This window comes from Pezoporus occidentalis, unplaced genomic scaffold (assembly GCF_034315485.1).
Source record: "Pezoporus occidentalis ecotype Australia unplaced genomic scaffold, CSIRO_AGI_Poc_V1 ctg1, whole genome shotgun sequence".
NCBI lineage: Eukaryota > Metazoa > Chordata > Aves > Psittaciformes > Psittacidae > Pezoporus > Pezoporus occidentalis.
The window spans coordinates 823,831-846,882 of NW_026912778.1; the positions used below are offsets into that span (position 1 = coordinate 823,831).

Here is a 23,052-nt window from a genome sequence, read left to right on the forward strand (position 1 = left end):
CTTCAGGTGATGCTGCTCTTTCATCACACTGCAGACTGAAGTTCTGGTAGTGTATACTAACAGTGACACAAAATAAAGTCTGGAAGATAAAGAAGACTTGGAAAGGTCATGGTTTTCAGTGACTTGGTCACTAACAAAAATGTGAGACGTGGGGATGATGCCTTTGAACTGTAACGGCAGGGTGGGACTCCTCTGCTGTAGGATGTTGTCTGTCCAATATTTAGGCCGAATAACTGATGTAAGGAAGGAGATCATTAGGTACCTCTGGCGACGGGAGGGCCGGGGGGTGGGCTGGGGTGTGTGTGTGTGTGCTCATCGGCACCCAGCCGGACCCCCTGTGCTCACCCCGCCGCTCCCGCCGCCGCTCTCCCGCCCAGCACCCGTCTATGGGCGGGCTGCCGGGACATGCTCACTGGGAGAGTTCCGCGGCTGCCGCACATGCTCACTGGCCGCGGAGGGCACCGCCGGAGGTAGGGGTTCGCTCCGCCAGCGGAGTACCCACGCTTTCGCTCCGCCGGGGCCGCGACATGCCCCGCCGCCGGTTCCCCGGTCGCCATCGGCCGTAATCGCGGCGGAAAGGGGAGGCCGCGGCTGAGCGTCTGGCGGTGAGCGCTGGGCCGTGGCGGTGGCGGGTCTGCGGGTGCGTGCGGGGCCCGTCTTCCCTGGGGAAGGGGCCGCGGAGGAGTAAGGGGCCGGCCCGACAGCCCCATTACCACCGGGCGGCCGCATCCGAGGCCCCGTCAGCACCTCGGCCAGCGCCGGCCGTACCGCGGCGGCGGGGCCGTGACGGGCGGCGGCGGGGCGAGGGGGTTGCTGCCCTGAGGGGAGCGCCGGACCCGTCCAGTCGCTGCGGGAGCCCCTCTCGTGTCCTCCGCCCGCTGTTCCCAAGGTGCGCCCGCAGCACGGAGGCCGCTCCCTGCCGTGGTGCCGGGGTCAGTGGGAGGCCTCGGGCCGGGCTGGGGAGGAGAAGAACCCGGCGAGGCGTAGCGGGCGGAGGGGACAGGTCCGCGATCGTTACCTGCCAGGGAGTGTGGGGCTGCGGCTCCCGGGGACACTGAAGCATCCCGGTGCCCTCAGGAGGTGGGGGTAGGGAGGGAGAGGCAGCTCCTTGGAAAGAATTAAACAAAATTAAGCAAAATAAAAGTGGGAAATGCAGCTGAGGCGTCTGGGGTGTCTCTGCTGGGCAAAGCAGATACCTGGGAATTACCTGTGGGATGGGAAACAAATGGGAAATGCCTGGGCATTGTGTGTCTGCAACCAGGAGCAGCGGGGCTGTCTCTGGCCGAGCACAAACTCAGTGCCAGGCCCCTGGGGTCCGTGCTTTGTGCCAGTGAGAAGTTAAAATGTTGAACTGAATACAATGCAATAAAGCACAGTATCGGGGTTGTGTTACTAACACTATCTTTGCAAGGCCCTTGCAGAGTTGCTCAACAGCGAGAACACTTCGTGCAAAGTAGTAAATTGTGTTTAGATTCTGTATATAAAATGAAATTTGCAACCCTTTCTCATAGCCAGCACTGAAATGATTGCTATTTTGTCTGTGCAAGGTCATAGAGGCTTTGCAGTTCCCTGCCTTGTTAGATGATCACTAACCATCTTTAATGCAGTTTATACAGGATATTTTTGGTGAGGAATTCAGTTTCCAAGTTTCTGAGGATTGTTAGACAGCTTTTGAAGGACAACATGTTTATTTCTTAAACAAAGTGGAGCAAACTTGCATTTTAAACCTGTTCCTCACTGTCAGTCTCTTAACTTTGGGAAGCTTGTCTGTCAGAAAATTGCCAGTGTGGGTTCCATATCACATGTGCACCTCAACAGACTGTGTCTCTCCAGGTGACTAAGATCAAACAAAAAAAAAAACCCAAACCAAAACACAACAAAAGCATTTGTTTGTTTGCTTCCTTTTGGGGTATGTGATCCCATCTGGAATATCTAACACTACTAACATAAACCTCTTCTCTTTTGCCACAGACTGAAGGTTTCTCTGAAGCTTAATCTTCAAGATGAAGCTCTTAGTAGCAGTTTTCTTTTTCATCTCGTTCTCCTTATGGGTTGAAGAAGTCTATTCCAAAGAGAAGTCTTCAAAGAAAGGAAAGGGGAAAAAGAAGCAATACCTATGTCCATCGTATGTGCCTTGTTTCTATTATGCTTTTGTATGATGGTGATCCTGCCATTTTTTTAACAGTGGTAATTACTTGGCAACTGAAGTAGAAGGTGATGTTTTCTGCTGAAAGAAAGGGACTTGGGGTGGGGATGGGACCATCATTGTGATTAAGTTCTCCCAATGAGTGTTTTTCTGCTGCAGCAGGTCCTTTGCTTTAACAAAAGGAAATATCAAAGCCATAGTAAACAGTTACTTTCTTTGGGGAATATCCAACCCAGTGTCTTTCTATTTATGGGGTCATAGTAGTGTGGTTCCATAGTGCTGTGCTGCCTGGCATTGTGTTGCAGGTGTACTGGGAAAAGCAAGGAAGATGCAAAACTGTCGTAATGCAGTTTCTGGTTAGCTTAGTTCTGTAAGAGAAGGCTTGCAGAGCTTAATTCATGTTGAATAGAACTAAGGACTTCAGCATCTTCCATCAGTGATTTACAGCACTGTAACTTTTATGGAGGTGGATTGATTGTTGCTATAAAGCATGCTGTTATGGAACAATGTCTCTGTAAAAATGCAAAAATTAAAATCTGTCGTTGGCCAGCTGAACCGAGAATGTATTCTGGAGACCCATGATTACTTGGTGTTAAAAATACTCCATCTTTCTAATGCATACCACGTCTTAGGTTGTGATCTATAGGACAATGCAAAAGTTCAATTTGTGAGTGCCTTCTTTGTCATTTTCTTGGCCAGCCTTGCTGATCTTTATAGTGTTATGGTGTAAATATCCAAGGAAAAGATTGATGGAATATAGTAAGTTGCCAAGAAGCGTAGAAGAGAGCTATGCCTGAAATGATAAAATTTGTTTAGACAAATTTAAAGCACATTTCTTCATTGACCATAAAAGAAGAAGAGTGAAAGATGAGACTGGCTATTTAACATGAATAGACTGGAAGAAATGCCTGAATGATACTTTTTTAAGTTCTCACTCTTTTTAAATATTGACAATGATATTTATTTGTAACCCCAAATTTTTAGAAAGTTTCTAGTAGCAGTGAGTATTTTATTTTCTTTTTTTTTTTTTATATCAAACCTAAAAATGAGATCCATCTTTGGATTTAAGTACATTAAGATAAAAATGTGATCACGACAATGACCCCTACCCATTCCGTCCCTTTTGACTACTTGAGTTCTGAATGAGCTTTTGATCTGAGCTACCATGAGGATTTGTAGCTAGGAGAGGAATGTCAGAGTTCCCAGGACAGGTGACAGCACAGAAGTCCTCAGAAAGTGATTTACACAGCTGGGAACTGAGTCCAGGTCTTCCATGGTCTGCTTCAGCAGACCATGTTCTTGACTTGGTCTTAATTAGAATTTAAAAAATTAATGTCATTTTTTTATTTGTAAAGGGGTGGATTTAATTTTTATTTTTCTCTTAAGCACCTCTTAAGGTACGTTACGCTTTTGGACACCAGTTGCCATTACAACCATTAAACACGATGTCATTTGTCACCAATATACTTGAAAAGCATTGAATAAATGCTCTAATTTCTGATGTGTTACTTTTACATACCAACCAGTCGAAGCTTTCTGTGAAAATATTAGTGGAATCCAGTATTCGTCTGATGTATCACTTGTGAAGGATTGCTAGCTGAAATTAATTGCCCTAGCAATAAGCCCTGTTGGATTTTCTGAATAATGAAAAGGTTGCCTGTATCTTACTTGGCTGAAGTTCACAGTTTGAGAGACAACCACTTGTAATAGCAGGACTGTGGGACTGCTATTTTTGTGGCTGGCATCTAGAAGACATCTCATGTGAATGAGCAGTGAAAATCAGTTCTGTCTTGCAGAGAAAATAATGCCCTCTTAACTCAGGCTATCAATGGCAAACTTTCAATCATCAGCACATTTTTAAGTCTTCCACAAAACTTCTTGACTTGGTGACACTCTGCATTATACAATAGTCTGCCTGCTCTTAATATGTATTTTTTTCAGTGGAAAAAAGTAGTAAGGACTCTTTCCTCAGAAACAAACCAAAACAAAATGCAATGGACTGGGAATGAAGTGACACCATGGGGGTTGACAAAAAATGATCTTAAAGGAAGTGGTTGAATGAAAAATTTACTAGCAAAGCATGAAAGAAATCTTTTAGAAGAATGCATTGTATATGTCTAAAGGACAATAAATAGGATTTTGCATTATTTATAAAATTGAATGGGTCAACTTCCTAATGAAAACACATATTTAGAAGTTAAAATCTTAATCTGCCTTTAATTTGCTTTGGTTACTGGTGCAATAAAATTTAAAGCTTAATTGTAACAAATTATTGCCTTCTATTTCCTTAAAACTTACGATAAGCTAAATTTTACCTCGTCAAGAGCACAAAAAAACACACCTGTAATTATATAAGGAAAAAATATACTCTTTACAAACTTTATAATGAAATTCAAATGTATGCAAGTAACTTCCCAGGAAAGATTTTTACTGAATCTGATGTTACTGCCTGAGTTCCTTAGTCTGATGTTAAGAAATGGTTATAAGACTGGTTTGGGACTTCAGAATAAATTTGTTTGTATGGAAACCGAGCATACTTGAACTTTTCCTTTTATGGCACTTCAGAATACAAGCCTTTCACCAAATGTTCCCCCTGGCATGAAATTAACTACTATTAGAATAAGATGAAAACAAGCTGATTAGAAACCCCATTAAAAGTTCATTATTGTCTCATAGATAGATATTTTCTTCCTTCAATTAGGGAAATTCTATTTGGTATCTTAGAGCAAAACCTCTTGCGATTATTCATAATACTGTACTTCTCAGTGCATTGTGTGATTTTGGCTTGATAGCTTCATTTATTTCTGAAACTGTTTTTCTCAGCTTATTATTGAGGGGTTTCATGAAGTTGATGCTCAAGCACTTGATTCTTACTTTGATTTAATGCTTGCTCAGAACAGATGTAAGATTTAATATCTTACATTCAGATAATTTTCCTTCTTATCTCAGGCTTTCCAAATGAAACATAATTGTACTTAACGTCTGAGTCCTGAATGTTAGTTGATTAACAAAGAGATTGATATATTAGGCCTAAAATCCCATAATAGGGAGGTCTGCAGTGTAAGTCTGAGAAGCTGTCTTCCACAGATGGTTAGTGCAATAAAATATGAAGCTTTAGTGTAACACTTCTCTTGTCTCCATGGAAAATATATATAATATGCATATAAAGAAAACAGGTCTACCTCTTCAGGAAAATAACAAAGAATTTTGTGGATTGCAGTCTTCTGTTTACAAAGCTTGTTTTGAAATTCACTATACTGAATACAGATGATTTCATAAGACAAATGGATTTAGTCACTTGATCATAGACTACCCACCCACTGTTACTTCTTATTAACTTTTCATAATTCCTCATGATACCTGTTTCTGGTAAACATGTTGGACATTTAGCTGTGCATGTTTCTAAGAGCACTGCTGGTAAACATTTTTCCTTTTGTTACATCATAGTAAATGCTTCAGTTGTTTTATGATGTTATCCCCAAAATCCTTAGTAGCCCAGAAGGTCTCTACTCAAAAAATACTTGCAAGATCTCTAGGCAAATTAAATTGTAAGTAAAGGGAAGTTTGGTTAGAAGACACAGAGATGTAAGAGGTTCGAACAACAGCTAACAAAATCAGTTGACTGTGCCCATAATCACAACTATCCCTATTAATTGTAGTTTTACTATGACTCAGCTGTCCACTTGCACAGTGTTAATTTCTGAAGATCCCAGGGTATCTCTAATACTATGACAATGCCAAGCAGGATAACCTGTATCACTAAATCTCATTCTTTTGTCTGGATACCAAGGCTCTGCTTTTAAAATAGTGTCCCTTCTTGTCCGTTCTCATCTTTGAGCGTTTGTCCACATGGAGATTTATATCCATGTAGATGATTAACTAAATACCGCATGATATCTAGATATACTTTTTTACCCATCAAGCTGGAGTACAGATCATATTTTGGCTTGTATTCAATGAAGAGTATCAGCTACTTCAGAAACTGTGAAATGGCCCTCTAAGCCCTCCAGAAAACATGGCTTGTGCCATCTGCCGGGGCAGAGGTATAGAAAGGTCACAAATGCAAACGTTCAATAAACAGCTTCTTTTAAAAAGTAACAACGAAAGACAGTGGAACTGGAGAAAAAACGAAGTTGTTTGAAAGTCTGTCCTAAAATTTATCTTGGTTAACTTTCAGCTTCTGCCACATTCTTCCCATAAAGACTAAAGTAGAAGTTCAAAGAGAATCCTCTCCACCTTCCCATAGTCAAGGGCTTCTTTTTTTATCAAGCATTTGGTTATACGTGGCCTCTCTATCTGTAATATGTGATCAACCCCAAAATGTAAATGGTGGGAAAGTGGAATCATCTCTGTCTTCATCCCATTTTGTAGAAGGCACTGTTGATAGTATGTGGACATTTAATTTGTAAGTGTGATGAGAGGGATGCTACCATTTGTGGGAGAAGATGGAATGAAGTTGACAGAAAACCTTGAATTCGGTTGTGGAGGCAGTTTCATCTCGCAGTGGTTCTGAAGTACATTGCAGAGCTCATGTCTGGTTCCTATAAAAATTCTTTTGCCTCATGGTAGCAGCAGTTGGTCAATGATTCAATTATTCTGTATTATGTAACTCTCATGGAAAGCCATGATCCCAGACAGATAGGGCCAGATTCGAGGGGGTTTGGGAATTTGTTTTCAGAGTGGATGAATGTGCTAGAGAGTAAAAAGATAACAATATATAAGCAAACCTGGAGTTCTCTTGTAAAACAGTAATTAAGTGTGGTAGGCTGGTTCTTGTTCAGTAATTCACTGTCTCAGTGAACAGCATTTACTCCATTCTGAACACTGAAGCGATGACACACTGCAATCTTGGGGAAGGGTTACAGACTTTGTATTTCACTTACAACCTCCACACTAAAAAAAAAAAAGTTAGAGCTGCAGGATTAATTAAACTCCCCAAACCTAAGCCCAAGGAAAACCATAAGTCTAAGTTCTGCTCTCAACTCCACCAAATGAATCTTTGAAAGACAAATTATATAAAATGTATCTCCACTTACACTTTCCACTTGCATCTCCACTTATACCACCATACAGGTTGTTAGATTTTACAAAGATCCACATATTGTCTCAGTACTTACATTACATTAGGAAAAAAAGACTGGGACAAGGAACTGATGTGGATAAATAAATAATTTTTAAAATGTTCATGGTTCTGCTTAAACATCTGGATGTTGATTGTGTTTTGTGTCTGTGTGTGATAGCGAGACACAACAGGACACCCATTATGCACAAGGGTCACTTAGGTGGTGACTTCAGTAGGATGCAGAGATGCCTAAGCCAGGGGCAAAGCTAATTTTAATAAGTGGAACCACTGCTGTGAGCTTGCTGTGAGCAGTACGAGTCAGGGTGGATGAAGTACCATACTAACCAGGTTCTGCTGATTCAGGGGCTGTCATCTCTGTGGTGGGCAGATGTATCAGCTTGCTTTTCTAAAGCTTAGGGTATAACAAGGCACTTCAGTTTGCTATATAAACACTTCTAAGGTTTCTAACACTGGCAATGTTAAATGTGAAACCAAAGCTGGACTTACAGGTTTCTGATAGACAAGAACTGAAATAGTGATACTACTGAACTATTCACGCCACCCAGCCTCAGGAAGGTTCCATACATGCCCACATCAGGAGACTACTGTGCTCTTTGGTCTATCTATGGCAGGAGATGAAAGATGAGATATTTCAGCCCTGCAATTCAGGGTTCACAATTTGGGTTGCCCAGTCTGGGTTTCTATCTCAATTTCTGCTATGAAGGAATCTTTTTGTTTTCCACAGTGCATTACCTCCAAATTTAGATACCGAAGTTTCATATCTAATTTTAGGTGTTTGGACGTCAACTGCACTTCTAAAGACACATAAATAGTTACTTAGAGTTCCATAGTTCTAATGCAATTAGTGATACCACTTTGCATTGGGAACATTGTAATTATTCTTCCCAGTAATAGATGTGTCACCCAGTATGGTTTGAAAATGCAGTTATTAAGCATACTAGAGATCAAAGAGATCACTAAGGAGAGTTATATAGTATCTTGTCATTTTGTGTTAACCTGCTTTTATGCTTTGACTTATTGCACTCTAAAAATCAAATGCCTGCAAATAAGAACACTGATAGTTTACATCAGGGAGATTATACTTACAATATATGCTGAGATAACAGATACCGTGTTTCCCAAAGCTTATTTTTACCATTCTCATACATATGCTGCTGTATTATATGACTAAAATGTCAGTTTCCATCACATAGATTATATAAAGTGTACTAAAATCTGTTGTTTTCAGCATTATATAGCTGAAGATTTTTCTGGAGATAACTAACTGCGAGTAGGAATATATAGTTTTATCTGTCACACAATAATCTAGAACAATGCAAAGTCAAAGCTTAATGCTAAGATTATCCAAGCTACACTTTCTAAGCAAGCATAAGCAATAGAACAAGCATGCTACCTGACTGTCTGGACTACAGTGTCCCTGTGACATGACTGTTTTTTTCCTGATTGTCATGCCATAAGTAAAAAAATACACTCGTGTTCTTTTTTAAAATTAGAGATTCTTTAGCATAATGTGATCCTAAGACTAGGGATCAGAGCACTAGGTGAATTAATAGAACAGCAAAGGTTCTCCTTCCCATTTGTGTAGAATATTGTATATAGTCTTTATTGCCATCATCCTCCTGTAGCACTGCAACTCGTAACTTCAGTGAACTCCAGGAGACTAAATGTCATGATAACCTGCAGAGATATAATGTCTTCTGAAACATTTGCTTAACACAAATGTAACATAGCTGTGTAAATTTCAAACCAAGTGTAATATATGCTTCGCCTTGCATATCTGCTTATCTGAACTTCTGGATTTTGATTAGTGAATTAGAAAAATAATTATCCATAGTCATCAACTGAAAATGTTAATCATGTCAAAGTCAGTGGTAAAATGTGTAGAGCTGCAATAGAAGAGGAAATGGGCACCTTACTGCATATCCTATGAAATACAGAATTTGAAGTCATTCTTTTATTGACCAGTGATATCAGAAGTAACCTCCCAAAGACTGGAGAGAGGCCAGTCATATCACACAGAGATGTTATGCCAAAAGACTAACTGTACTTTGTTTTCTTTCTGGCTTTTGAGAACACTGTAGAAGTGAGAACACTTTGAATGCTTTTTTGAGAATACTGTTTGGTTTCTGTTTTTTTTTTTTTTACCCAGAAAAAAGGCAATTAACATAATTGTTAATTACTTGCTTTTAAATTCCCTGTGAGAATTCTGTTACCATTCCCTCTGGCATGCACCATATCTTTCTTAGAACTCATCAATTACTGTGAGGACTGCTACTGCATCTCCATTTCTTAGTACTTTCCAGCAGCTCCACATACGTTAAACACAAGTTGAAATAAATGTATTAAAATTACAACACATGCTGCATCTGGTGGGAACCTAAGGGAAATCTTAGGCTAGTTGTCAGCTTTTCACAAATGTGAAAATTGTAGGTTAAATAAGAAAAATTGGTAACTTCTCAGTTGGTGTGTGTGTTGTTATACTGGAATCAGACAGCCTTCAGCAAATTGAAGTACTTCTTTTCTTAGGAAGGGAGGTCTTGGCTCAAATTATTTTTCTCTTCTGTAGTCTACACTTTTGCCTATTGTTAATTCATTCCAGAATGGTCAATTAAGCAGTGTAGTGGTGGCTTTGGGTAAATGTCTTAGTGGCATAAATAATCCTAGCCTGTTTCCCCAAGCACCTAACCAATCCCATTCGTTGTTTTTTTAAGTCATTCTGCTCATCTGTCACTCTGAAAGTGGCATAACCTCTTAACTCACCGAAACACATATGATTTATTGATTTTGGCATTTTGATCAGCAATGTTCTCTGAAGGAAATCCAGTCCTTGTGACGATGTTTTAGTTGCATGAGTGCTATTCAATGGTGGTAGTTCAATGACAGCATGCTGTAAAAGTAAAAATATAACTGATACTCAGCAGAGCTTTTTTTTTCAGTAACTATTCCAGTTGCTTCATTCAAAGTCACCTTTAGAAAATAGCATTTACTGACTCTCTCTTCTTCTCCCAACTCCTAACAATGTTATTGTAATTCACTTTGTTCTTATATAAATGAGGATAAATATGTGCACATTATACTTGTATAAATTCAAAACACTACCCAACAACTTGCAGGAGATATGATTGTGAAGTTCTTTACCAGAAAGCAGTGCTGCCACATGTTCTTCCCATCACTGTCTTCCCAGTGCAGTAAGTCTCCTTTGTCTAATTCATGGGTGACCTTTGAACAAACAGCCTGAACAGATATTTGTGTTAACATACTTCTGCAGTGCGACTCAGATCTCACAAAACTACCGCTTTATTCCTCTTACTTGAGGAGACAAATAAACCTGTCAGCTGTGTTTGGCTTTCTCTTTGATGTTGATGTTCAATCATTTAATTTCTCAGATTTTTTTCCTCTTTTCCTCATTGCATTTTAGAAGCATCTGTATTTAATTTATGTGTCCATGTTATCCTTGTGGTTCAGATTCCCATCATCACTATTTCATGAACTTTGTATAATCCATGTTTGTAACATGACTAGAGAAGCCCTTCCTGTTATCTTTGACATCCCTGGCCAGACTCAATCCTGTTTGGGTCTTAGCTTTCCAGACCTGATCCCTAGCTTCATGGACAATGTCCTGTATTCTTCCCAGGCTGCCTGTCCTCGCTTCCACCTTCTATAAGCTTCTTTTATCCTTCTAAGTTTCCTCAGCAACTCCTTATCCATCTGTGGAAGCCTCCTGGACTTCTTGCTCCATCTCCTTCTTGTTATGACACAACACTCCCGAGCTTTGAGCGGGTGATCCTTGAATATCAATCAGCATTCCCTCCCTGCCTTCTAGAGCTTTATCCCATAGAATATAAATTGGACATCTTAAAATCAGGAGATCTGATACATTCATACAACTTTCATTTTAAACTCCGAAAGCCTTCAATGAATGTTTAGATAATGCAGAAATCCAAGAGGACATGAAGGTAACTGAAGGATGAGAAGAAAACTAGCAGTGAACCAAGATGTTATAAAGATTAACTTGTAGGTCTGTCAAGCAGACATTGATAGGGGAAAGAACAATGTAAACAAAAGAAATTAAGCACGGTGAAGGAGGCAACAGCAGCTGATACTGATTATGGAAAACATTTAGGAAATAAACAGGATCATATTTAAAAATACATTCATGCATTTGTTTGCTAGAGGTGATGGTCTCAATGCATATGACAAGTCTCTGGGGGGTGTTTGTCTTACGTGGCGTTTTGGTTACTACATTATAATGACAGAAAGTCAGCAGAGTAATCGTAAAATGGGTGGGAAAATGATTACAAGACAGGATTCAAAATTGGAAAACATCACTGAGGAGGTTTTACAGACAGCATACAAGTTCATTTACATGATATTATCCACCTGCTAGGTGCTTAAATACATGGGGTGGGGACTGATGCACCCTTATTGCTTTGTATTACGCTCAATTTTGTTTTACTCTTGTAGCTACATTTACCTGTCAAAGGTTCTTTTCAATTTCAGTGATGGGTTTAATTTAACACCCAGCACCATAACAGCAAGGTAAATAGAGATGTTTAAATTCCCCCTGCAAACCAGAGGAGTCCAAGGCCTTCTTTTCTGTAACAAAGCTTTCATTAGCACTTGACAATGAGATTCTGCAATGGCTCCAGCTCTCAGTGGAATAGCTGGTGCTGGCGTGGGAGAGCAGGAGACTGCCAATAGCCTCTGTGTGGCTTGGCGCCCGCAAAGTGGCTGTCAGTTTGCTTATGTCCCTAATCTGACAGTCACTAAAAATAGTTCAGGTGGATGCTTTCTACTGATGAAGAAATCATGTTCCTCTGGATACTTACATTAGAAAGAAAGGGAACAATTAGTGAATTCTGCTTTATTTACTTCCACGTTTACAGTTAAGCGTATATAGGAAAGCTTTCACATTTTTTCCAGTTTCTGGAAAAATATGGAAGCATCACAGGCAAAAGAAGACTGCACAGTGTGGAACCTGAAAATACAGAACATATTTTGCTCATGAAATGGCATTTATGGCATAACTTTAAAATTACTTAAGTTTAAGCACACAGTTGTTTCTGTCTTAATAGTAACTAATGCACTTTTTGTTACAGCCAGCAATCAGCTGAAGACCTTGCAAGAGTACCTGCTAATTCTACCAGCAATATCTTGAATAGGCTATTGCTCAGTTATGATCCCAGGATAAGGCCTAATTTCAAAGGTTAGTCAGATATTTTAGACTTTGTTTTAATTTTTGGAATTTAACTTTTGCTCTTTTCACACATAGAAAATTTATACAGTGCTAATATTCACAACCTAAATTTCAGTTTGTTTGGTAGATTTTGTTTGTTTGGGTTTTTTTTCTTTTTAATGGAAATTCCCCTAGGTAGTGTGAAACTGCAGAAGATATTTACCCTTATGAGCTGAAAGGTAATAAGTTAGGATTTCGTGATCATAATAGCATGTGATTATTATTACTAATACTATTACTATTATTTTATAAAAGACTTTTTAAAATTAGAATTAGGTTCCATAGAATGAGTTTTTTAAATGTCTTTTTATCCCTACATTTTAGTTAGACTTTTGTAGTATTTCAAATTTTCAGTATTTTATAACTGTAAAAATATGATCAAAATTCACTATTGGTGTTATTTAAGATGGCTTTATAAAAATGGGGATCAGCAGTATCACTATTTGGAAACTATATGGTTACTAAATCCTTTAAAGATATATTATAATACAGGTTACACACTTTGGGGTTTCAAGTAGGTAATAAATTTAAATTTTAAATTCTTTGCCTTTAAAACATCTCTGTGGTAGTCAGATCTTGTAGGAATCTTCCATGTAGGAAAATTTAATTTCCTTACATTTGCAGAAAAGGTTGGAATGCATCTTCCCTGAAAAGCCTCTAATAACTCCTACAGCTGGAAAAAGACATAGGCCATTTTATTACATTACAGACACTGAAGTTTACATAAATCAGTCCTTTTGCTTTAGAACTTCCATTGAATTGTGTGTGCATTAAGAGATATTTTAACATGCATATCAATAGTACGGGACATTTGGTAATCCATAATTTTTACTGGGCTTCTGAAGAGACCATTTTCAGATGTTCTATTTAACTAACTTTTCTAAATGTATTAGACTCACTTCCCAGCAAGTGTCTTATTTCTTATTCTCTGTAGAACCATTTATGTTTTCAGCACAGAGCCTTGTCACAAAGAATAAACATCCAGCCTTTACTCTACCTGTTCTTCAGCATGATCAGCTTGTAATTGCAAAGCATGCTGCAGCTTTCCTTATATTTTTGATAACCTTGCTGGCAGTCTGTAAGAATCAAGACAGAAGGAAAAGGGAGGACTTTCAACGTTAACTCCAGGGAAGTGGAAGGAAAAGAACATTTTCTGACAAGTGGTTTGCTCATGTTAAAACGTTCCTCACACATGACTGATTTTCTTAGTGGGCACTTCCTATTCAAATCTGGAAGAGATAATAATACACTCTTGGCTACCAGTGAAGTGGTGGGTGCTCTGTTACACACATCAGGCAATAAACAAAGTATTATGTTTATTGCATAATCAAAATCATCACACTTAACTAGTCTGATTTAAAAGAAAAAAAAACAACACCTGGTTTAACTGAAAAAAGTGAAATTTTATCTTAGTGATCTTCTGGTGAACCAAGAGAGCGAGTTTGAATTTATGTATTAAATGTACACCAAAATATTTCATGCAGGCAAGCAAACTATTAGATGAGGCACATATTACTTTGTATTGTATTTGCTTACCCTGTCAAAATATTCTTCATATATTCTTATATCTCTTTTGTTGCTGAAATTAGGAAGAAACCCACTGAATTAAGTATTTGTAACAGTGTAAATGAGATCAGATACATGCATCTAGTGCACATACTGACACTCAATATATAGGTGCTAAATAAAACTAGTGGGCCATAATTAGTTCTCACAACCATCAGGGCACTTCTCCTTGCTTCATGATAACTCTTTGTTAACACCAGATTAAATGACTGCCAGTCAGTTCCCCCAGGGTGACGGAGGGCAGATGTAGCAGCTGTCACACCATCCCTCTTCAACTACAGGAATCCTGGCTGTGGAAAAGAGGAAAAAATCCAGGCCATTTTAGTATCTTCACAGCTGCTGGCTTCTGGAATTTTTTCTTGGCTAATTGGTAACCATTGTAAAATGGAGCAACTTTCCAGCTCTCTTGCACCAAGGCTAGATAGCTGTGAAGGCTGAACAAAACAACTTTTCTTTCTCTGTATTCATACTTCATGGTTATGTACTTCACTTGCACAAAGAAGTAACCTCTTACCATATAGGTAAATATCTCATCATAAATCATAAACAGGTAATTTGGGATGATAGATCTTGACAGTTAAAAGTGTCTGCTGCTAGAAATGGGAATTGCCTCTATCCACTACTGTGTGTGCAAAAATAATAGTGGATTGTGCATTCTGTAGTAACAGAAAATCATGGAATTTGAAAATTACTCAGATTTATGATCTGTGATATGCTTTAAGCTTAGCACTCTGGACTAAGTGTGTTTTTTTCTGTTTTCTTATCACTAGGTTGAAAAGAGTTTCTGTGATTTCTCTTGGCTTTCAATGGAAACAGATTATACCACAGCTTTTGAAAACTGTGTATATATTAACTTTAAAAGATAACGTTGTATGACCCTATAAAAAAAAGACATTTCACATAGTGATATCAGTATAAAGGAGCTTTAAATGAAAGATAACGTACCTTTACTGGACTGTGCAGTTCACCAGAAATATTTCTCTATTTTTCTTTCTTTATTTTTTTTTAAGGAATTCCAGTTGATGTTGCAGTCAACATCTTCATAAACAGCTTTGGGTCAATTCAAGAGACAACTATGGTAAGACAAGTTATTGTAGCACACATGGAGATTTTCTCATTAAATTAAATTTCAGACTGAGGATTATGAATTGTAAAGTAGAAATGATTGTTATGATTGTAGACCCTGAGGACTGGGTTAATGGGGTTAGTGACTGACTGTGCTTTATGCCATAAACCTATTAATCTATTTCACTCTATATTTGTCCACAGATTGTTATAGCTTTTAGGATCTGATGTACATGAAAGACATGAAAGGTTTCTAAGATGCAAGGAATGCACTTATTTCCATAAGTTATTAAGTTCAGGGAAGAACACATCTGGTAGTATGAATTAGGTAATCTTGCAGGCAGTTAATATATAGGTTGCTTGGTGTATTACTAAAGAAAGTAATGAGACTGTGTATGAGAGAAAAAGAGTGTACATGCATAAGGCTGAAGCATACAGGTTCTCTGTTTTATGTAGTTCTGAGGATAGAAGTAAATCATGGAGGAATAGAAGGACAAGGAGTACAGGAGTAGACCATCAATGACGATATTCTTACTTCCATTTATTTACTGTGTGAGAGAGAGAAACTGAGGAGTTAAGATTCTAAAAATGTGTTTCCAATTCCACCAGAAAATTTCAGAATGTCAAGAGCAGCTCTAAATAATCCTCAGTATAGTTTTGATTGTTTTTGTTTATTTAGGAAATAAAACCTATTTCAAAATAAGAAGTCATTTCAGCAAAACACTTCCCAGTGTTTTGGGACTTGAAGATCTTTTTTGCAATGATATTTCCAATAAACGCCAAAAAAATACTACCCAAAAAGTTGCATTTGATTGTTGAAGATGTTCTGACCTGATCAGGGCTGTTCTTTTGTGCAAAAAAGAAGGGAGTACACCATGTCTTGCCAGCATGGGTGAAGCCACAGCCAGAGCATGCACTCAGAGTGGGAATTCTGAGGTGCTCCCTCAGCATCCCATTTAGAAATAACTTCGGTGATCTGCTGCAACCAAAGCATTGAGGCAGTTCTTAAAATCAAGCTGCTTTTTTAAATGCTGCGAGTAAGGCAGCATTCGTACTCATAATGGCACAGAAGAAATAAACCATAATACAGTTAATAAATAATAAAACACTGTTTGTTGCCGCTGGAAGTAAATACCCACTTAAAATTCAGAACCAGCTTATGATACCCTATGACATTTCAGTAGGATTGTGGAGCTGCTCAGCGTTAAACATACATAATGGTTGAAACTGCTTTTGAACTGCTTGGCCAGAAATTTCTGTTTCTTCAGCTGAGTAAAGATTTAGATGTGATTGCAAATGATAGTAAGTCAACTAATGCCATTAGTGAGAAGTGATATTAAAACAAAGAATGTAAGTATGCTGAAGATGCCCTTAGATTTATTTCTGAAAACTAAAAGGGGACGAAAGTTTAAAGAGGGGCAGGGAGGAAGAGCAGGAAAGTAGGAGTGAGATAATTGTCTAAGATGGCAGGTATATTAGGCCAGATGGCCCTTTCAAGTTTCTGAAATTTATTGCATGCTTTAAAAAGTGACTTTTAAAGAAGCTTTTTTACAATTCACCCAGATCCAAATAGTAACAAAACATGAATGTAAGGGGTATGCTTCCCCGCCTCAAAATTAGGTATACTCGCTACAGTAATGTATGCATGCTTGTCTGTGAATTCCTGATATGGTCACTTACAAGTTTACTAGGATGTTTTGTAAGAGAAGTCATGCTCTCCTCCGTATTTCAGAGCTTCAGACAGCATCCTTACTTTAATTTATGCTTTTATTTAGATTTCTACATCCAGCTGATCACCATGATAGCTCAGCATGTTCATGTGAAGTTTGGATTACTTCTTGGCTGCCTCAGTGTATCACAGGAAGCACTGACAAAAGAAACAGTCTATCTGTTCTTCATTTTATTACTTGGGAAATTCCGCCTGCTTCAGTGGGCATTGGGTCCTGCAAATATCCAGGAACCACTGCTGCCTTCAGGCTAGTCTGGTACTTGCCACCAGATTGTATGTCTAATGTCTGGCTAATGCACCAGACAGTAGAATCAAGTCCCTTAGACTATAAAAATGTTGCACCTCCAGAATCACAGGAAAAGTGTTTCCTGGAGCTGAGGCGTCAAGTCTGTGAAGGACCAGCAGGACCTTTTGCACTCAAAAAGGAGAGACATTTGCAGGCAGTAACAGAATACTGAAAAAGGTTCCTCAGTGTTGGAGAAGAGAGGGGCTGTCTCCAGCCCTGGTGTGAATTATGAAGAACATTGATTTCTTGACAGTCTCTAAAGTCTCTAAAGACCAGAAGCTACTAAACCACTTGGAGTTCTGTCATTACTGATACCAAAATCTGTGAAATCATGTATTTCCAAGTATTTCCACTGATGAAGCATCATGATGATTCTTAGCTCTGTAGCCACTTCTGGCTGGAGTAGGTGAATTCATACAATTTCAGAAAACTCTATGTGGGGATAAAGCATCCAGGTTGAGCCATGCTAAAGGGATGATTCCTTCTTTTGGTGATGGAACGGTGGGGAAAAATATCCATCGGTTCCAGGTGTTTGGAAGTGAGATGGTGGTAGAAGGCCCAACAAACGAATGCAAACAAACTTAGCATTCTGACCTCCTGTTGTTCAGAAGGATGTTAAAAGAGATGCAGAGGGAGATATCTACAACAAGATGTCCTTTACCCCACTCTTAAACCCTTCTCTGAGCTTGATGTCTGTAACTTCTAACGGGTTAGCAGGCTCCCACAGTGTTCCTTGCTTTGAATCACGGTGGCTGGTTCTGATGGTTCCTCCCATATTTCAGGAATCCCAAAAACTTATTTTCAATTATTTTTTTTTTTCTTATTTTGCTTCTGGCCCCATGCTGATTACATTCTTAGCTATGCAGTTGGCTCATCCTCAAGAAAAAAGAGTAGAGATTACCTCCCACTGAAGTAGGACCTACTTAGTTTTCAGGGGAGAAAGGAATTTCTTTATAGAAAAGCATTGACATGTTTGAAATAATATTAGTTTGAAGCAAGACAGGACCTGTAGTGTGGATCCTATGCCTAGAAGCCTGTATTCTGTTAATCAAAACCTTGTGAAGAAACTGAAGGGCACATATTTGCTCTGTATCTAGAAAAGGTAACGTTCATATTGTGTCATCGAATACTTGAGAGAACAGAGATGGTTTCACACACCTATCAAACAAGTTAGCTGGAAAAACTACACAAAAATGAGTTAACTATGGAGAAAATAAGGATTTATACAGCTAAAATGAAGAGCTTACACCAGAGCTACTACCTTCTAGTAAGCTCCCTTTATCTTGACTAACTTGTTTCCTTCTAGCTCATTAGACTGCTTGTCTAGGATCCTCTAATTCTGATTTTGCAGATGTTTTTTTAGACTGCAGATTTGTGGAATAATATGGTGATTATGTCACATTTACAAACTGCTATAGTCTGCATGACTAGTATAGGATTCCTGGGGATAAATCCTTTCTGGGATAAATATTCACAGGGCTACAGTATTTTAGCTGTGTTGATGATCTGACCCTCTGTCTACAGAATCTATATTCAAGTTTGTAATTTCAGTGTAACCTTTTGTCACTGACTCAAATGGCAAAACACCACTTCCTCCTTCTCCTTTACTTTAAAACCCTGCAGAAGGGTCTTTTTAATACTTATGTGTATAAAGGAAAATCTGGTTTCCTTATTTTAATCTTAAAAATGCCATTTTCTACTTTATTTAAAGACAGTACTACTATGCGTCCTCTCTTTGAATGAGTGCAGTTCATGTAGAAAAAACCTTTCATGATCTCCTGTGTGCTCCAGTCTGTAGAGGGAGATCTATTGGCTATGTCGAATTTCTGGCCTGAGGAGTTGTTCTGGCTACACGTCCACTGTTTAGTAGGTTGAATTTGAAACACTTCCTAGAATGCCTCATCTTTCAACCTCCCTGCAAACAACTTGCCTTCTGTTAGAGTTTAATGGGAAAACAAAGCCCTGTAGAATACTTCTCTGATTCTTTTTATCTGCCAGCTCTAATTTTTTATCTCCTAGCTCTAAAATGCTGATGAATGCCTCCTTCGTTCCCTCCCCTTGTTTCAGGCATTTTGATTGCTATTTGACCCTCCTTTATTATAAAATTCTGGTTATTCTGCAATATTCAAAGAATGTTTGTAAAATGCATAGGAAGAAGACTATATGCTTCGTGCAGATCACTTCTTCTGCCCCTCTTGAACCTCATTGTAGTATACATACTGAATCTTAAAATTCATTGCCCAAATTTGAGCGAACTGGTTGCAGAAATCTTTTAAAATAGATTTGTTCCAGATATTAGTGTATACTGCTGCCAGATGCTGTACTAGTTCATGTTCTTTCAAGAAGAAGCCCTTCTGCACATCTTTGGCTAGCCACCGTTTTGTATCCTGACATCTCTGCTTCCTTCTACATTTTCTGTGTTGTCTCAGGTATCTGGTGGCCTTCCTTTCCATGTACCCTCTGTTAGAAGCCTTGTACTGGGCTCAGCAGCAGCAGTCATTTTTCTCCTTCTTAGTAGCTGGTGCAGTGCTGTGGTTTTGACTTTTGGCCTGGGAACAGCACTGATAACACCGATGTTTTTAGTTGTTGCTCAGTAATGTTTACTCTGACCAAGGACTTTGTGAGTCTCATGCTCTGCCAGGGAGGAGGGGAAGCAATGCAAGGAGGAAGCAGAGACAGGACACCTGACCCAAACTAGCCAAGAGGTATTCCATACCACAGCACATCATGCCCAGTATATAAACTGGGCGCAGTTACCCGGAAGGGCTAGATCACTGCTCAGGTCGGGCTGGGTATTGGTCGGTGGGTGGTGAGCGGTTATATGCTCTTCCCTCGTTATTTCCCTTATCATTATTATTATTGGTGGCAGCAGCAGTGGTTTGTGTTATACCTTAGTTACTGGGCTGTTCTTATCTCAACCCCTGGGAGTTACATTCTTTCGATTCTCCTCCCCATCCCTCCAGAAGCTGAGGGAGGAAGGGGGGGGTGGGGGGGTGGAGTGAGCGAATGGGCTGCGTAGCTGAGTTTAAACCACGACAAGCTTCTAGTCATTTAGGTAGGTCTGAACCTACCTATTTCATGTTAAGGGGATTTTTCTTCTATTGACTTAAATTGGAACAAGATCAAGTTCTTAAAATATTGCAACATCCCATTTTTTGGTATATTTTAAGTTCATTTGTAATAGAGCATGGAGGAAAATAAAATAGTATCCACCTGATCTTACTTCCAGTTCTTATTTTGCCAGTGCATTCTGCTTTTCAGTGATGTAAACATCTTCTTCTGAATGGGTAAGCTGAAAGCAAGTGTTGGACACTGCTTATCATTTGCCTATGGCTTTGAGAAGGCATCTTATTTTCTTAAAATTAGGGTAATGCACTATTTATGGGGATATTAATTTTGGTGTGATGAATAATGTAATGCTTGTGAGCATGCACAGGATGCACTATTTATCTCATATGGTTTAAAGTAATTGTTTTAGCTGAGACAAGAAGTGCATTTGGAATGGGAACTTCAGCAAGAAGCAAGTAAAGAAAATTTTCAACGATATACATATAATTGAAAATACACTTTCTGAGATAATTACCTGAATTCCCTCCTGTTATGAAGCTTTGCTATGAGAGGCTTCCAGTACAAAGTCACTTCATATTAACTACTGTTTTATGCTTCATCTTTACTTTGACAAGATAATATAGGACTTCGTATAAATAAGAGTCATACTACATATATTTTTGCAAAACCAGACTGCCAACAAGTAACATGTCTCTAAGAACCATGCATATTAATAAATATTGCTTCAGTTCTTTCTACTTGTTTTTGATGCTTTGCTTTTCCTTACAATGCAGTAGGAAAAATATTAAGCGGTATAGTGTAATAAAGTAATACCTGGGCTGATCTGCCTGGTGGACTGGACATGAGAAAGTGGGCACTGTATTCTGAGAAACAGGGTAAATCAACAGGGTAATTTGTTCTGCATGAGGTCTTAGACAAGTGAACGCCTTCCTGTTGAAGTTAGCATGCCTGTCTCAACATGGCACTTGTGTTGGACTGTAAATGTGTACATTGTAGTAAGTGCAACAGGTGAGAACTCATTGTATCAGTAGAAAAATGTGTAAGAGGTCATTAACATGTAAAATAAACAACTTTATAAAATTATCTTGATATGCAGAATCCATTGACAAACAAAAAATATGTTGGGAACCTTCATCCACAGATTTCTAACATTTTGCTACAAATGTAAAGCAGAAGCAGTGTTTTCACTTCTGTAAAGGACACAGCCCTTTCTCTGGATGCTTTGTACCTAACGACAGGAAAAAAACAGAATGCACCATAGAAGACAACTAGGAAGACTGCAGATAGATAGAAGTTATCTTACACATAGAATTTTGGTTTATTTGTAGGACTTTCCTTATTTTATTTCAACAATAAATACCTGCAACAGTGAATACCTAAAAATAATACCTCAGCAATACCTTTATTCCTTTTCTGTATGCAATCTTCCTTGTTTACATATACATTAAAAAGAGGCACTGGCTTAAATTTAAATGTAAAAAGCAAAAAGATTTAGAGGTAAGACTGAAAAATTGTAACTGACATACTGGGTCAGATTTTTCCTTTGGATGCACAGAGCTTTCACTAAGGATAGAACACATGCAGGTATCATTTTGCCCTGAGACACATGCTACTTCAATTCCCAAAGGCAAAATCAGGTTCTCATTGAGCATGGCTCTGCTACTGTCCATCCTTGAGCAAGAGTCCTGCAGAATCCAGAAGGAAGTTTTCTCTGTGTGAAGCCTTGATTTTGTCTCTGTTTAAGGCCCATTCTTTTACTGCTTTCATACATGATGCCTCAGTACTTGTGTTGCAAGCTGGTATCCGTTTTCCTCAGTTACTAAAATAGTCCCAAATCACTGTTACAAAGTCTGAAGCCATATTCTGGGTGTGTATTGTAAAACCTGTTATCTATCTACCTAGTCTATTTTCTGCTTTTATAGTGTGATATTTTGCTACCAGTGTGCCACTTAACCAAATGGAGAATAAGATGGAATTTACACTCACAGGATATCCTTACTGAAGTGGTATCATGCCTGCTGCCTGCACCAATTTCATGTAGTAAAGCTATGGCCTCCCTTTGCCCTGCTGCATGATTTTCTCTATGCCTGGGTAGAAGGGGGCTACTATTGAAGGGATGCAAAAATAATTCAGGGGGACAATTTGGTCCTTTTAAAAAAAGAAAATTATGATATTCAAAACATGAGTGAGACATAATCTACCTATCTGTAGTAAAACCTATTAAACTTAGCACTTATTAATGTTGTTTGAATGTCAATTATTATCTTTGTGTAGAAAATATCAGGGCATAAATTGTTTTTCTCTTCAGAGTCCAATAGAATGGTTTTCTTTCTCCATAGGTTTTTGGCTAGACTTCGGTTAGTCTAATATTTATTTATTCTTCCCGTCAGGATTATAGAGTCAACATCTTTCTAAGACAGAAGTGGAATGATCCCAGACTCAAACTTCCCAATGATTGGAGAGGTTCAGATACACTGACAGTGGATCCAACTATGTTTAAGTGTCTCTGGAAGCCAGACTTATTCTTTGCAAATGAAAAGAATGCTAACTTCCATGATGTCACACAAGAAAATATCCTTCTTTTTATATTTCGGGATGGAGATGTCCTAGTCAGCATGAGGTATTTTATTGACCTATTTCTACTCCTCTTTTAAGTGAATTGATATCAGATATATATGCTGCGTTAGACTTAGTAATATGATACAGTTTATGACTAATATTTCAATTTATATGACAGTTTGTAAACAATACCACAATAAATTGTGTGTAAAGAAATCAGATGAAGATGTTTTAAAGCATGTCATTTGATAGCATAGCAGGTACTAGAAATTTGAAATGTATGTAGGCTATCTGAAGTAAAGCCTTCAGCAAA

General features: G+C 38.6%; 1 protein-coding gene across 3 annotated transcripts in view; it reads left to right on the plus strand.

Moving 5' to 3' along the window:
- Positions 1–383: 383 nt before the first annotated feature.
- The window catches only part of GLRB (glycine receptor beta), a 47,308-nt gene continuing 24,639 nt past the window's right edge, over positions 384–23,052 (plus strand). The window contains exons 1-5 of one of the 3 annotated variants that reach the window (XM_062607946.1): positions 384–605; positions 1,972–2,125; positions 12,329–12,435; positions 15,042–15,109; positions 22,571–22,800. In XM_062607946.1, coding sequence (XP_062463930.1) covers positions 2,004–2,125; positions 12,329–12,435; positions 15,042–15,109; positions 22,571–22,800 — 527 coding nt within the window. In that variant the 5' untranslated portion in view covers positions 384–605; positions 1,972–2,003. Of the gene's footprint in view, positions 606–1,493; positions 1,627–1,971; positions 2,126–12,328; positions 12,436–15,041; positions 15,110–22,570; positions 22,801–23,052 lie in introns of those variants that run through there. The other 2 variants (XM_062607790.1, XM_062607863.1) reach the window with 2 other exon arrangements.